We start from the raw sequence: 14,862 nt of genomic DNA, 5'->3' as shown, positions 1-14,862 counted from the left end.
AGTGAAGTGCGGTGTCAGCGCACGTGACTTGTGAGGATTTCCGCTCCTGCTTGTGGCTGATTGTATGGCTCGCTGCCCTAACAAGTGTTTAATGCTCAGCCATTCGTCAGTTACAGACTGAAGACAAGTCATCTTTGCAGATCCTTCCTGTCCATAGATGGTTCTTCTATTTAAATAATCATTACTCGAGTGCCACTAGGATTTTTTTCTGTTTATTTTTTCTGAGGCCAGTGCTGCCACCGTGACTGTAATAAGAATGTTGATGTTACACCCAGAATCATTAATCTGTGTCTCATTATTTTTAAATGTTTACTTATTTTTATTTTGAACATTCATACCTAATTTAAGGCTTGGTTTAACAGTCATAACAGTGGTTTTCTCACTGATTATCCCTGAGCCCACTTACCAAGGATAAAGCCTTCTCTGAAATGTCCGCACAGCCCCAAGGCCCACATACCCCTCTTACACACCTCTGTCTCTTTTTATTCAAGCATTTCTGAATACTTTTCACATAATCCTTGTTTATGTGTCAGCTCATGGTTTTCATAGACAAATCATAATGATTTTTTTAAGTTTCAATTAGATTTATGAGTGGAGACTGGCTCATAACTAAAACAATTCCCATTCTCCGTTTTACTTCTCTTATTCCATGGGAAATTTTTCCTTTACACTTAGGATTCCATTTTAATTCGAATGAACCCATCCTCGATAAAGTAAAAGTACTGATGGTTGATCTCACCTCTAAATGTTTGTCTTTCTTAGAAATGCACCTCTTGTTTCCATGTTTGTATTTCTGCAGCTTCACAAGACAATGGCAGCTTCCCCTCATCTTCATTGGCTCAGACGGCTCTTCAGTGCACGTCACAACATGCAACAAATGAAGAAAATTTAAAGAAACTTACATCTGGATCAGAGCATGAGACATCAGATTCTATGCACAATGATTCTCAACCGGTAATGAAACTAACGACACTAAGTGCCACCACCAGTCAATTCAACTCGGACTCAAACAGTGTCCACCATGAGCAGACAAAAAGGTTTAAAAGCAGCTCTCATTCCAGGGATGGAAATCAGAGTCAAACACAGCAGAAGCTGTACCAATGTTCTGAATGTGACAAGCAGTTCAGACACAAAAAAAGCCTTAACAGACACAGAATGATTCACAGTGCAGAGAAGCCATATTGCTGTTCTGAATGTGGAAAACAGTTCAGACACAAAAAAAGCCTTTACTATCACAGAATGATTCACAGTGGAGAGAAGCCATATGTTTGTTCTGAATGTGGAAAAAAGTTCACCAGCAGTAGCGCTCTCTGTTCCCACACAAGAATTCACACTGGAGAGAAGCCATATTGCTGTTCTGAATGTGGTAAACGATTTACACAAATGACCAATCTCTGCACCCACAAAAGGACTCACACTGGAGAGAAGCCATATGTTTGTTCTGAATGTGGAAAAAAGTTCACCAGCAGTAGCGCTCTCCGCTCCCACACAAGAATTCACACTGGAGAGAAGCCATATGTTTGTTCTGAATGTGGTAAACGATTTACACAAATGAGCCATCTCCACTCCCACACAAGAATTCACACTGGAGAGAAGCCATATTGCTGTTCTAAATGTGGCAAGCAGTTCAGACACAAAAAAAGCCTTAACAGACACAGAATGATTCACGGTGGAGAGAAGCCATATGTTTGTTCTGAATGTGGAAAAAAGTTCACCAGCAGTAACGCTCTCTGCTCCCACACAAGAATTCACACTGGAGAGAAGCCATATGTTTGTTCTGAATGTGGAAAATTGTTCACCAGCAGTAGCGCTCATCAAAATCACAAAAAACGTCATACTAAACTGAAGGGACAGTAGGGACAATACACACCCTACATCAAGTCCTGTCACCACATCTAAGAGAATAACAAATGTCACAGTGTAAATATCACTACATATCGCATGAATGAGTTTCACTCCTGTCTTGAAAGTAAGCAAAATAAGTAATTGCTGAGAAATTAACCCAGAGAAGTCCTGAATGAGTAAGCTGGAGGGTGAAGAATAAAAGGAGCAGAGGAAGAAATGAAACAAAACTCTTCAAACTACTCAAGTCTTGATGAGTGTCTCCATAAGGTGGGCTTCATTGTATGAGATCCATTTCACACCTCATCAAGGAAAAAGTGCTTTTATAATGTTAAACGGACCTAAAAAAAAGTCATTCATAGTGACCACACATCTCCAAGGATGAAAAGGTTCTGACCCCACATCTCAGCACTAGCATACGTGATAATGCAACATCTCTAGAAGAAGAGGAGAACACCTCCATTGTGATGAAAGTCTAAATGCATAGTGTTGCTGGTCACTCCACAGTTGATCTGGTCAGGCCACAAAAGCACACAAATTGAACAAGAAGTTAAGAGGACTGGACACAGTTGAATGTTCAGCTGAACGTTAAGAGAGGGTTGTGTTCTGCCACCTTTATGCAACAAATCCAGAGTTTCTAAATAAAGTATATGACAGGATAGCCTGTAAAAAAAGAATCCTGCAAAGTAATCTCAATTTCCAAAAGAAATTAGATATCTAATGCAAACATCCATCCATTATCCAACCTGCTCTATGCTAACTACAGGGTCATGGGGGTCTGCTGGAGCCAATCCCAGGGCACAAGGTAGGAAACAAACCTTGGGTGGGGCACCAACCCACTGCAGGGCACGCACACACAAGGGACAATTTAGGATCGCCAATGCACCTAGCCTGCATGTCTTTGGACTGTGGGAGGAAACTGGAGGAATCCCATAGACACAGGGAGAACATGCAAACTCCACGCAGGGAGGACCCAGGAAGCGAACCCGGGTCTCCTAACTGCAAGGCAGCAGCACTACCCACTGTGCCACCGTGCTGCCCCTAATGCAAACATCCATCCATCCATCCATCCATTTTCTAACCCGCTGAATCCGAATACAGGGTCACGGGGGTCTGCTGGAGCCAATCCCAGCCAACACAGGGCACAAGGCAGGAACCAATCCTGGGCAGGGTGCCAACCCACCACAGGACACACACAAACACACCCACACACCAAGCACACACTAGGGCCAATTTAGAATCGCCAATCCACCTAACCTGCATGTCTTTGGATTGTGGGAGGAAACCGGAGCGCCCGGAGGAAACCCACGCAGACACGGGGAGAACATGCAAACTCCACGCAGGGAGCAAACATCAAATGTCTAATTGGAATAATTAAAGAAAGAAAGCACTTTAGTCCAGAAATTAAAACATTTTCAAAGAAAAACAATATAAGAAATGAACTGGAAAAAATGGAATCCAGATGACTCGAGAATAAAACTTGGGAAGTTGAAATGGAGAGACTTCATATGGTGTGGGCAAAATCCTAACATGAAAGCATCAGCACCCAAACTAAATAAAAAAGAGGAAAACGGGCATATTTTAAACAAGTTCAGAAATAAACTCCAAAATATGAACAGACTCACTCCAAAGATGATTACACAAATGTAGAATGTCTTTAAAAGTATTTGATAATCAAATGAAGTGAATGCCAATAACAGAGAGAAGTTTTGGAGCAATTAAGTATGGAAGGAAGACTGAGGGTGACATCAAAAGCCAGTGTGCAACATAAACCTTCCAAGGACCATCAAAAACAATCGGCTCCAAGTGGTCAAGAAGCAGAAAGACCAAGAACAGAGAAATCTACAAGCGCTTAATAGAAAATCACTAACAAAAAAAAAAAAGACAAAACCCTAAGAATGACAGAAAAGATCCCATCAATTGAAGACAGAGAAAACCTCATTGACATTGACAAGTCCAGTCTTAAAAATAAAGGTGCCAAAGCGCTTCTTTAGAGCGATGCCTTTGGGAACCATTTTAGTTCCTAAAAGCAACATCCCCAAGAAGGTTTCAGACACATTCTTTATTTATTTATTTAGATCCATTTATTTAGGCCCGTACATATCCATGAACAGAAGATAACAGATTTATAAAATACCAGTGGGTTCCTGATTTTACAAGACCTCTTGCTATATGCAGTAACACAAGCTAAGTTCAGGTTTTCTCAGCCTTTTAGTACCCTGCCAGGTAGCCTACTAGAGTCAAGTCAAGTCAAGGGGCTTTATTGTCATCCCATCCATACACTGACACAAAATAACATTCAACAGGACCACAGCGGTGCAATTTATACATAAACACAGGGCAAGTGCAACACAGGTAAAGAACTATACCATACTCTATAATAGATAAGTAAATAAATATAAACAATTTGAAACAGATATTAATAAATAATCAATAAAAGTAACGCTAATAATAAAACCACAGTAGTGACAAATGTACTGCGTATAAATTTGCTACTTGGTGCACATCTGGGCAGATGGGCCACACAGAGTTCAGAGTCCAGATAGCCATGGGCAGAAGTTGCTGTAGTGCCTTGAAGAACTGGTTTGGATGCTACAGCAACATCTGCCAGACTTTTTAACCAAATATCATTTCATTCTTTGCGTATAAAGTTGGTTCTTTGTGATTTGAAAAACTTTCTAATATGTAGGAGAAATCTGAAATCTTAGGCTACCTAGCAGGACTGTAACAGATTAAGAAAACCTGAACATAGGCGGTGTTATTGTATGCAGTGGGAGTCCTTCTAAAATCAGGAACTGTTGGTATTTCACACATCTGTCACCATCTGTAACTCATCTAAATAAATAAGGGATTCTTCTGGAAGCTTCATGTGGATGGGTCTTTGTGGAACCCAAGATGGCTCCCCTATGGTGTCTCTCTGAAGAACCACTCTGACACCATTGTTTTTAAGAGTGTATGGAGAAACTGACTAAACTACAGAACTAAATGGATCAAACGAATAGAAGAGAAAATGGTGGCAGAGGTTTATACACAGAGAGAGACAATCAAGTTACCGGATTACTCCACTGAAGAAGGGGGGGGAAAAAACCTTGTTTGATAGCACCACAGACGTATCATGAGGTCAGCGAAGACCGAACAGCAGACTGTGAGGAGGAGTGGGTGGTCACTTGGGATAGGCCAAGGTGATGTTGGGGAACCAGGATGGTTTATAGAAGCTTTATTTTTTCTTGCCAAGTGAATTTATGTGAAATGCATTTTATCTAAAGTTGAATCAGTGACATTACATTATGTTCCTTAGACTTCTCAAATGTTAAAGACACTCCTGTGTGAGTAACGGCAGTGCTAAGCTCATTAGAGGCTGACCAAGTATGCTAAAAATCATTCATGGCATCCATGCACAGGTCCATCCTTGTAAAGGACCCTGACGTGAGTGGCCAGTCTTTCTGGTGAAGACCAACTAATCAGCAGGAGTGATTTTGGGGCACCGGTACGGTGTGCCAATGTTCTTTCACACATGAATGTACGGTATATTCTAGTAATTCTGAAGCGTGTTCTTGTATGTAATTTGCTGACAGACCTGCTTCTCATTGTTTCTGAACACTTCATTGTTTCAAGTGTTCATTCATAATTCATAATTGTACATTTACAATCAAACTGGGCAGTTCAAATGAGCTTTCTTTAATTCGGGTAATGCCATTAACTTCTAATTATGCAATGCACGAATTCAGACCTGTACTGTCCTTCGGCATTAATCGCTGCAGCCTCTTCCAGCTTCCTTAATATAAAACGCATTTTTTTTTAGTGTGTTATTATAAGGTTTGATCCACAGTTACTTTTAAATCAACTGCTCAAAGGGCTGCCACTGTCTCTGTTACGTGTTCTTTTATTTTATTTTATTTTATTTTTTGACAATTAAATAAAGTGTTAAACTTTTTTAAGCTGTTCATACTGCATATGATTCATTAAGTGTGTATGCAATGTGTGGAAATGAATGCAGTGAAGGTGCATTCAACACCAATTTAGAGAACCTGCATACAGAATACAGCTGATGAAGAATTGCTGAATTTATTTTCATACTAAATTTTGGCCTGCACACACATGGGCCGTTTCCTCCATCTTCATTGCTCGGTGGACTTTAGGTATTTTTGGCTTTTATGTACAATACAATACAATACAATACAATACAGTTTATTTTTGTATAGCCCAAAATCACACAGGAAGTGCCGCAATGGGCTTTAACAGGCCCTGCCTTTTGACAGCCCCCCAGCCTTGACTCTCTGAGAAGACAAGGAAAAACTCCCAATAAAACCTTGTAGGGAAAAATGGAAGAAACCTCGGGAAAGGCAGTTCAAAGAGAGACCCCTTTCCAGGTAGGTTGGGCGTGCAGTGGGTGTCAAAAGTAGGGGGTCAATACAATACAATACACAGAACAGAACAATTCCTTAATACAGCATAATAATAAAAATTTTAGAAGTACGGTTTAACAGTAGATGATATGACATAATTAGGTTTGGATATTTTTAGAGTCCTGGAGACCTCATCCATCTAGCTGCCTCCCCATTTGGCCATGCCACGGCTGAAACATTGCTCCGATGAAAGGACCCCACTTGTACAGTCCCTGACAAAAGTCTTGTCGCTTCTCTATTTTGTAGAAACTCCTGCTATTAACCTGACTTTGAATTAATCAACTGGTGTTAGAAATAGCTCATATGAAAAGCTAAAGCCCTCCCAAATGATGTTTAACGCACTAATATAAATTAGTTGCACTGTAAAAAGATTTATCATTTAATCAAGACAGAAAGGTCAAATTTGGGCAAGACAAAAGTTTTGTCGCCTATACAGAAAATGAACAACTTTACTGCAAATCTAAAAATATGTCAGCAAATTAAGTAGTGGGGCTGTGAGATCCAAATTTAATATCTTGTATGACTTCCATGAGCTTGAAGGACAGCATCCATGCGGTTTGGCAGGGATTCATACAATTTATTGATGAAGTCATCAAGAATAGCATGCCTCCCAGAGCTCATCAATATTCTTTGGTTTCGTCTTTCATCCTACCCCACATGTGTTCAATGATGTTCATGTCTGGTGACTGGGCTGGCCAATCCTGGAGCATCTTGATCTTCTTCGCTTTAAGGAACTTTGATGTCGAGATGGAAGTATGCGATGGAGCACCATCCTGCTGCAGAATTTGGCCTTTTTTATGGTTGTGAATATAAGAGGTAGCTAAGATTTCTTGGTATTTTAGACTATTGATGTTGCCTTCCACCCTGCAGATCCCTCACATACCCCCATACTGGATGTAATCCCAGACCATGATTTTGCCTCCACCAAACTTCACTGTTTTCTGGGTAAATCTCGGCTCCATGTGGGTTCCAGTAGGTGTCCTGCAATATTTGCGGTGACTGTGCTGTAATTCAACAGAAGATTCATCTGAAAAATCCACCTTCTACCACTTTTCCAGCGTCCATCCTTTTAGCAGGCTGTGGGCCTTGGCAAATGCCACACGGTTTTTCAATTGTCTTTTGTTTAGTGCTGGCTTATGGGCACTGATTCGATCATGGAGGCCATTTCGAGACAGAATCCGACAAACTGTTCTGGTTGACACAGGGACTTCAGGTGACCAGGTCTCGTGGAGCTCTGCTGCAGTGGAAAATAGGCTGGCCTTGGATTTTCGAGCCAACAAACGGTCCTCTCGAGCAGTTGTCTTGCGGGGTCTTCCTGACCTGGGCTTGTCAAAAACGTCTCCAGTCTCTTCAAATCTTTTTTTTATCCTCTGAACTTGACGCTGGGACACATTGAAGGTGTTTGCCACATCAGCAGTGGATTTGGTCTTCAGCCTCTTGATAATCAACACCTTAGTCTCAGGGTGAATCTTAGGCATGTTTGCAGAGGTCTCGTTGCAGTTGATGTGAAGGTCGAGTTTACTGGGCTTCTTTTTATACACGCCTGAGACCTAATTGATCCATTATTAGTCACAGGTGAAGCTCATATGACAAGGTGACAACACTTATGTCTTGCCAAAAATTGACTCAATGGGCTTTACCAAGCTGTGAATATTAGAATACTGTTTGTCAGTTTCGTTTTGCACTGAAACATTATTACAAAAGCTGATGGGATTGAAATGACCCATTTCTTGTAACAAAATCTTGATTAGAAATATATTTTAGCGGCACTTCAGGTCAATTTGTACACAAGCGACAAGACGTTTGTCAGGGACTGTATTGTCATCTGATATTACATATAGCCAAGATATTTTTACTTGATCCAGAGCAGGGCTTCCTAACCTGGGGTGCCCTCCCCACCTGGGTGTGTGACAAAAGGGAAGGCTGCGTTGTGACTCACCAGAATTGAGGGAGGTGTGTTGTACGACTTTATTGCAGTGTGTCACAAGAAGTTACAGGAGACCTAAAAAGGTTTGGAGCAGCCACCCATATATTATGCCCTGGCTGCAAAAGGGTGGACTTTTTAAGAGATGTCTCTGGTCCAGAGTCCAAAATTGAACTGAAGAGATGTGGTAAAGAAGGAGGCTTTAAAGGTCTGCCCCAGAAGTGATGTCATCATGGGCGTCAGAACCGGAAGGGACCCGTGTGGGATTTCCCGTGAATGGTCTGCAGAGGATTGAGAGAGAAAATCAGTGCACCACGTCCTCCCCTGGTCAAGCATGGAATCGTCAGGATTTGGACCCTTTAGCTGCCTCCCATGTCCACGTGTCTTTTACTGTGTCACCATTTGTTGGTCATTGATTAGTTTGTGCTCCAGTCCTATGATATGAAAAGAACTGAGCATGCAATTGTCACCTGTGAACGAACCACAGAAGTGTGTGGTCTCATGGGTTGCTTGCTGAGGGCGTTTTCCCCAGTGGGGACTGGGTGGTTTCTTGACCTTGAAATCCCTGCAGATTTTGTTTTATTCCTATTATTTTGAGTGTTTTTTATTTTGTTTTATTCTTTGTTACTTAGTATTCTATCCATCCATTATCCAACCCGCTATATCCTAACTACAAGGGTCACGGGGGTCTGCTGGAGCCAACACAGGGTGCAAGGCAGGAAACAAACCCCGGGCAGGGTGCCAGCCCACCACAGGGCACACACACACACACACACACTAGGGACAATTTAGAATCGCCAATACACCTAACCTGCATGTCTTTGGACTGTGGGAGGAAACCGGAGCACCCGGAGAAAACTCACACTGATACGAGGAGAACATGCAAACTCCACGCAGGGAGGCCCCGAGAAGTGAACCCAGTTCTCCTTACTGCAATGCAGCAGCGCTACCCACTGCGCCACCGTGCTGCTCTTACTTAGTATTGCCTAATCTTATTTTTGTTTCATATAAACTTTTCTTTCTTTATCTTTTAAAGCATTTTGAGCTACAGCATTCGTTTGAAAATGTGTTAAATGTTGTTGTTGGTTTTTTTTTTTAAGAGGATGGAATTTACACCTTGCAGTGACCCATAGAGAAGGGCGAGGTCAAGTATTGATTTCAGCGAGAGCCCTGATTGTGACATGTCACTGGTTTCGAGGTTTGATCGATATTTTTGTCAGGGGGGACTGAATTGGATGTAACACCTGCTGCTTACGCTCAGCCCATCTCTCCTGCTGGCGGTGCTGGCAGTAGCATAACAATCTAAACTGTGCGGCACATCTGTTTTTGAGCTGCAGTGCCGGTGTTATAGTGGGGGACAAAGCTCAGCGACTGCGTTTCATTGTTTATTGGCCCACCGACACCCATTGATTCACGGGGTTCTCCAATCCGCCAAACCCCTCGATCATTGATTGTATGTCAGTTCTACATGGTGCTTGACATTTTACAGGATACCCCAATGCTTGGATCAACTAAGCTTCAAGGGTGACACATTTACAAGATGATTGAGATTTATTAAAGTAAATAGCTCCATTTATATTTAAATTGAGTTAGAAGATGCATTTAAATGGTAAATACCTGGGAGTGCAGCTGGATGATAAACTGGACTGGACTGCCAATACTGATGCTCTGTGTAAGAGAGGACAGAGCTGACTATACTTCCTTAGAAGACTGGTGTCTTTCATCATCTGCAATAAGATGCTGCAAATGTTCTACCAGACGGTTGTGGTGAGCGCCCTCTTCTATGCGGTGGTGTGCTGGGGAGGCAGCATAAAAAAGAAGGACACCTCACGTCTGGGCAAACTGGTAACATCCGTGGCAGAGCGACGGGCACTGAGCAGGCTCTTGCCAATCATGGAGAATCCACTGCATCCACTGAACAGGATCATCTCCAGACAGAGGAGCAGCTTCAGCGACAGACTGCTGTCACCATCCTGCTCCACTGACAGACTGAGGAGACCCCACACTATGCGACTCTTCAATTCCACTCGGGGGGGTAAACGTTAACATTACACAAAGTTATTGTCTGTCTGTTATACCTTCATTGTTATCACTCTTTAATTAATATTGTTCTTTATCAGTATGCTGCTGCTGGAGTAAGTGAATTTCCCCTTGGGATTAATAAAGTATCTATCTATCTATCTATCTATCTATCTATCTATCATATAGTGCCTTTCAGTTCTATCTATCTATCTTATAGTGCCTATCTATCTATCTATCTATCATATAGTGCCTTTCAGTTCTATCTATCTATCTATCATATAGTGCCTTTCATATCTATCTATCTCTATCTATCTATTTATCCATCTATCTATCTGTCTATTTTTCTGAGCTCAGTTTGTTCACCCGCAGCACTAGATGTGGTTCACAAATTAGAAATTTGACTACTTCATCTTCAAATATGATATTTGTTTTGCAGGAGGTGCAAAGATAAATCAAACATTTTCAGAAAAATCTACAAGAACTTAATAGAAAGTCACCAACAAAAAAAAAAGTATCTAAAGACAATGCCTTTGAAGAACCGGGATTTTTAAGAATGTACAGCGCCACCATCTGAGTATTCAGTGCCTTTAAGTGTAAAGTACATCTGGCTGTGTCAATTAGTGTATGTACTGTTAAGAAGGATTGGGATTCTCATACACATCCAGTGCTTTATGTACATATCACCTATGAAAAGGTGACAAATATTCTCATTTTAAAAGTTTCAAATATCGACTAAAGCAGTTCACAATGCCTTGCCACACCCTGAATGTCTTTGAATCCTAAAGGCCATTACAAAGCTGCTCATCAGGGATATTGGCTTACATTTTCCTGAGTTTTATAGATCATATTCTGCATAGATTGATTTATTGAATTTCTTAAATGTCATAAGGTGTCAGTCACAGGTACAAAGTCTCTTAAATGTCTCTAATGTTTGCACTGTGCTTGTGTGTTTAGTTTAAAAGGACCGACACCTCTAAGTTTGCCGGACAGTTGGTGACTGCTGATGTATTGAGAGCAGCGTAAGGAGCGAGTGAAGCACAGGACTTTTGTTTCTCATTTAATACCACATTAAATTTTTTTAATGCTGATTTTACTCAAATGATGTTCTTCGATTATTAGGACCTCCTTTGTAAGTCACTCTTGATGTGCAAATAAATATAAACCCTGTGGTTGTGGGATCAAATCCCGCTGCTGGCACTGTGTGACCACAAGCAAGTGACTTGACCTGCCTGTGCGCCAATTGGGAAAACCAGAAAAAGAAAACGTAACCAATTGTATCATAAATGTTGTATAGCATGGGTATCGAACCCCTGGTCCTGGCGGGCTGCAGTGGCTGCAGGCTTTCATTCTAACCATCTTCTTCCATGGTAACCAGTTTTGGCTGCTAATTAATTCCTTTTGCCTTCGTTTTAATTAACTTGACTCAGGACCCTTAGTTGTCTCTTTTTCCTTAACTAGCAGCCAAGCAATAATGAGATACAAAACAAGCTGCCACATGACCATCTAACCTGTGCCCATCACACAATATCTGGAAATAAAGAAACGTGAAGGTCAGAAAAATCAGAAAAAGGAACAGTTTTGGAAATGTCTGCTGTGGCAGAATGAGAGCAGAAACAAGCCATAGAATTACAGTCATATGAAAAAGTTTGGGAACCCCTTTCAGCCTGCATAATAATTTAGTCTCCTTTCAACAAAAAAGATAACAGTGGTATGTCTTTCATTTACTGGGGTGTTTTCCGAACAAAGATAGATATATAGATAGATAGATAGATAGATAGATAGATAGATAGATAGATAGATAGATAGATAGATAGATAGATAGATAGATAGTGAAGCAGTATTTAGTTGTATGAAATTAAATCAAATGTGAAAAACTGGCTGTGCACAAATGTGGGTCCCCTTGTAATTTTGCTGATTTGAATGCCTATAACTGCTCAATACGGATTACTTGCAACACCAATTTGGTTGGATTAGCTCGGTAAGCCTTGAACTTCATAGACAGGTGTGTCCAATCATGAGATATAAAGGTATTTAAGGTGGTCAATTGCAAGTTGTGCTTCCCTTTGACTCTCCTCTGAAGAGTGACAGACAGCATGAGATCCTCAAAGCAACTCTCAAGAGATCTGAAAACAAAGATTCTTCAGTCTCATGGTTTAGAGGAAGGCTACAAAAAGCATCTGAGAGGTTTAAACTGTCAGTTTCAACTGTAAGGAATGTAATCAGGAAATGGAAGGCCACAGGCACAGTTGCTGTTAAACCCAGCAGGCCTGGCAGGCCAAGAAAAATCTAGGAGCAGCATATGCGCAGGATTGTGAGAATGGTTACAGACAACCCACAGATCACCTCCAAAGACCTGCAAGAACATCTTGCTGCAGCTGGTGTATCTGTACATCGTTCTACAATTCAGCGCAATTTGCACAAAGAACATCTGTATGGCAGGGTGATGAGAAAGAAGCCCTTTCTGCACTCACGGCACAAACAGAGTCGCTTGTTGTATGCAAATGCTCATTTAGACAAGCCAGATTCATTTTGGAACAAAGTGCTTTGGACTGATGAGACAAATATTGAGTTATTTGGTCATAACAAAAAGCACTTTGCATGGTGGAAGAAGAACACCACATTCCAAGTAAAACACCTGCTACCTCCTGTCAAATTTGGTGGAGGTTCCATCATGCTGTGGGGCTGTGTGGCCAGTTCAGGGACTGAGGCCCTTGTTAAAGTTGAGGGTCAGATGAATTCAACCCAATATCAACAAATTCTTCAGGATAATGTTCAAGCATCAGTCACAAAGTTGAAGTTACGCAGGGGTTGGATATTCCAACAAGACAATGACCCAAAACACAGTTCAAAATCTACAAAGGCATTCATGGAGAGGGTGAAGTACAATGTTCTGGAATGGCCGTCACAGTCCCCTGACTTGAATATCATCACAAATCTATGGGATGATTTAAAGCAGGCTGTCCATGCTCAGCAGCCATCAAATTGAACTGAACTGGAGAGATTTTGTATGAAAGAATGGTCAGAAATACCTCCATTCAGAATCCAGACACTCATCAAATGCTATAGGAGGTGTCTAGAGGCTGTTATATTTGGAAAAGGAGGCTCTACTAAGTATTGATGTCATATCTCTGTTGCGGTGCCCAAATTTATGCACCTGTCTAATTTTGTTATGATGCATATTGCATATTTTCTGTTAATCCAATAAACTTAATGTCACTGCTGAAATACTACTGTTTCCATAAGGCATGTCAAGTTGCTACTTTGAAAGCTCAGCCAATGATAAACAAAAATCCAAAGAATTAAGAGGGGTCCCCAAACTTTTTCATATGATTGTAAATAATGGGTTTAATTAACAGCAAGAATCAGCTTCTCATTAAGAGGTTGGTTGGTGTGAAATTGGTTGGAGTTTGAAATTCCCATTTAGCTGGTCAACTGTTAGCTCGTTTCACATCTCATTTCTATTTGGCTGTCATTTAATGAAGAAAGAAATCAATTCAGAGGACTGGATCCTTAAAAACAGGGCTATTAAAATGAAGGGAAAAGAAGTTAATTAGCAGTGAAAACTGGTCGCTGACTAGGAAATGGGTTAGAATGAAAACCTGCAGCCACTACGGCCCTCCAGGCCTGGAGTTCAACACCCCTGTTGTATAGTCACCTTAGTTAAAGGCAACAGCCAAATAAGTAAATGTAATGTAAATATGAATGTAATAAAGGCTCTACCGCTAGAGCAGAAGCGATATTAGCTCTGTTATTTCTGACAGATTACCTCTACTTTAATACTGCAGTTCATGACACCAGTGGTCTTACACAACGGAATTTGAGGCATGAATGGAAGCCTCAGTTACCAAATTCTCATTGGCATTGTTTGATGTGACCACAAGGGGGTGTCAGAGAGCCCCAAACCACAGACACAGCAATACAGCACACAATTTATGAATAAAGGATTTTATACCACAAGGCACTTCTCTTCTCCACAATAATACAAAATACACAATAATAACCAATTATTCCTCCTCCTTCCTTCCTTCCTCCAGTTGAGTGTTGCCCACTGCCTCCCGACTCTGATTCAGCTACATAAGTCAGCAGGGTCCCTTTTAAGTCAGACCCAGTTTCCAATGCCATGTCATGTCTTCCGGGGAGCACTTCCAGGATAATAAGGAAAGTAGGGAGGTCCTCCCCGAACAGCACCCTCTTACAGTACATAGGCTGCATTTCTGGATTCCATATCCCAAGCACCCCTGTGGGCATCCCAATTGCGTTCCCATGTGAAGACCACTGCCACTTAGCATATGGGGGGTGGAGGTGCTCCTGACTCCTACCTTTTGCTAGTACTTTCAATTAAATCTCTTTGCCACTCTTTCCCATAAAACTGAAATGGATGAGGCACCCGGGCATAGCTGCTGCCTGCAATGTCTCTCCATTCTTGGCCACAGTAGCTTGTAACTCCTTCAGAGTTCTCAAAGGTCTCTTGGTGGCCTCCCTCACCCATCATCTACAGTTTTTGTGGAGAACCTGCTTTAGCAGGTTTACAGCTGTGCCAAACTCTCTAGTTCTTCATGATTGATTGTACTGGATATTTAATCATTTTGTCTAAATCCCCTGACTTATGTTTTTCAATCCCTTTTTAATTTTTAACCTGGAGTCTTCTTTCTTCTTCATTGTGTAGAT

General features: G+C 41.4%; 1 protein-coding gene across 1 annotated transcript in view; it reads left to right on the top strand.

The window, feature by feature from the left end:
• Positions 1–14,862, top strand: part of LOC120534684 (zinc finger protein 208-like) — a 139,471-nt gene that overhangs the window by 60,216 nt on the left and 64,393 nt on the right. Inside the window, exon 9 of the mRNA XM_039762274.1 lies at positions 800–1,801. Coding sequence (XP_039618208.1) covers positions 800–1,801 — 1,002 coding nt within the window. The remainder of the gene's footprint in view (positions 1–799; positions 1,802–14,862) is intronic.

Source organism: Polypterus senegalus, chromosome 8 (assembly GCF_016835505.1).
Source record: "Polypterus senegalus isolate Bchr_013 chromosome 8, ASM1683550v1, whole genome shotgun sequence".
NCBI classification, from domain to species: Eukaryota; Metazoa; Chordata; class Cladistia; order Polypteriformes; family Polypteridae; genus Polypterus; species Polypterus senegalus.
The sequence above is the reverse complement of the archived record's forward strand: the minus strand, read 5'-3'. Positions and strand labels throughout refer to the sequence as shown.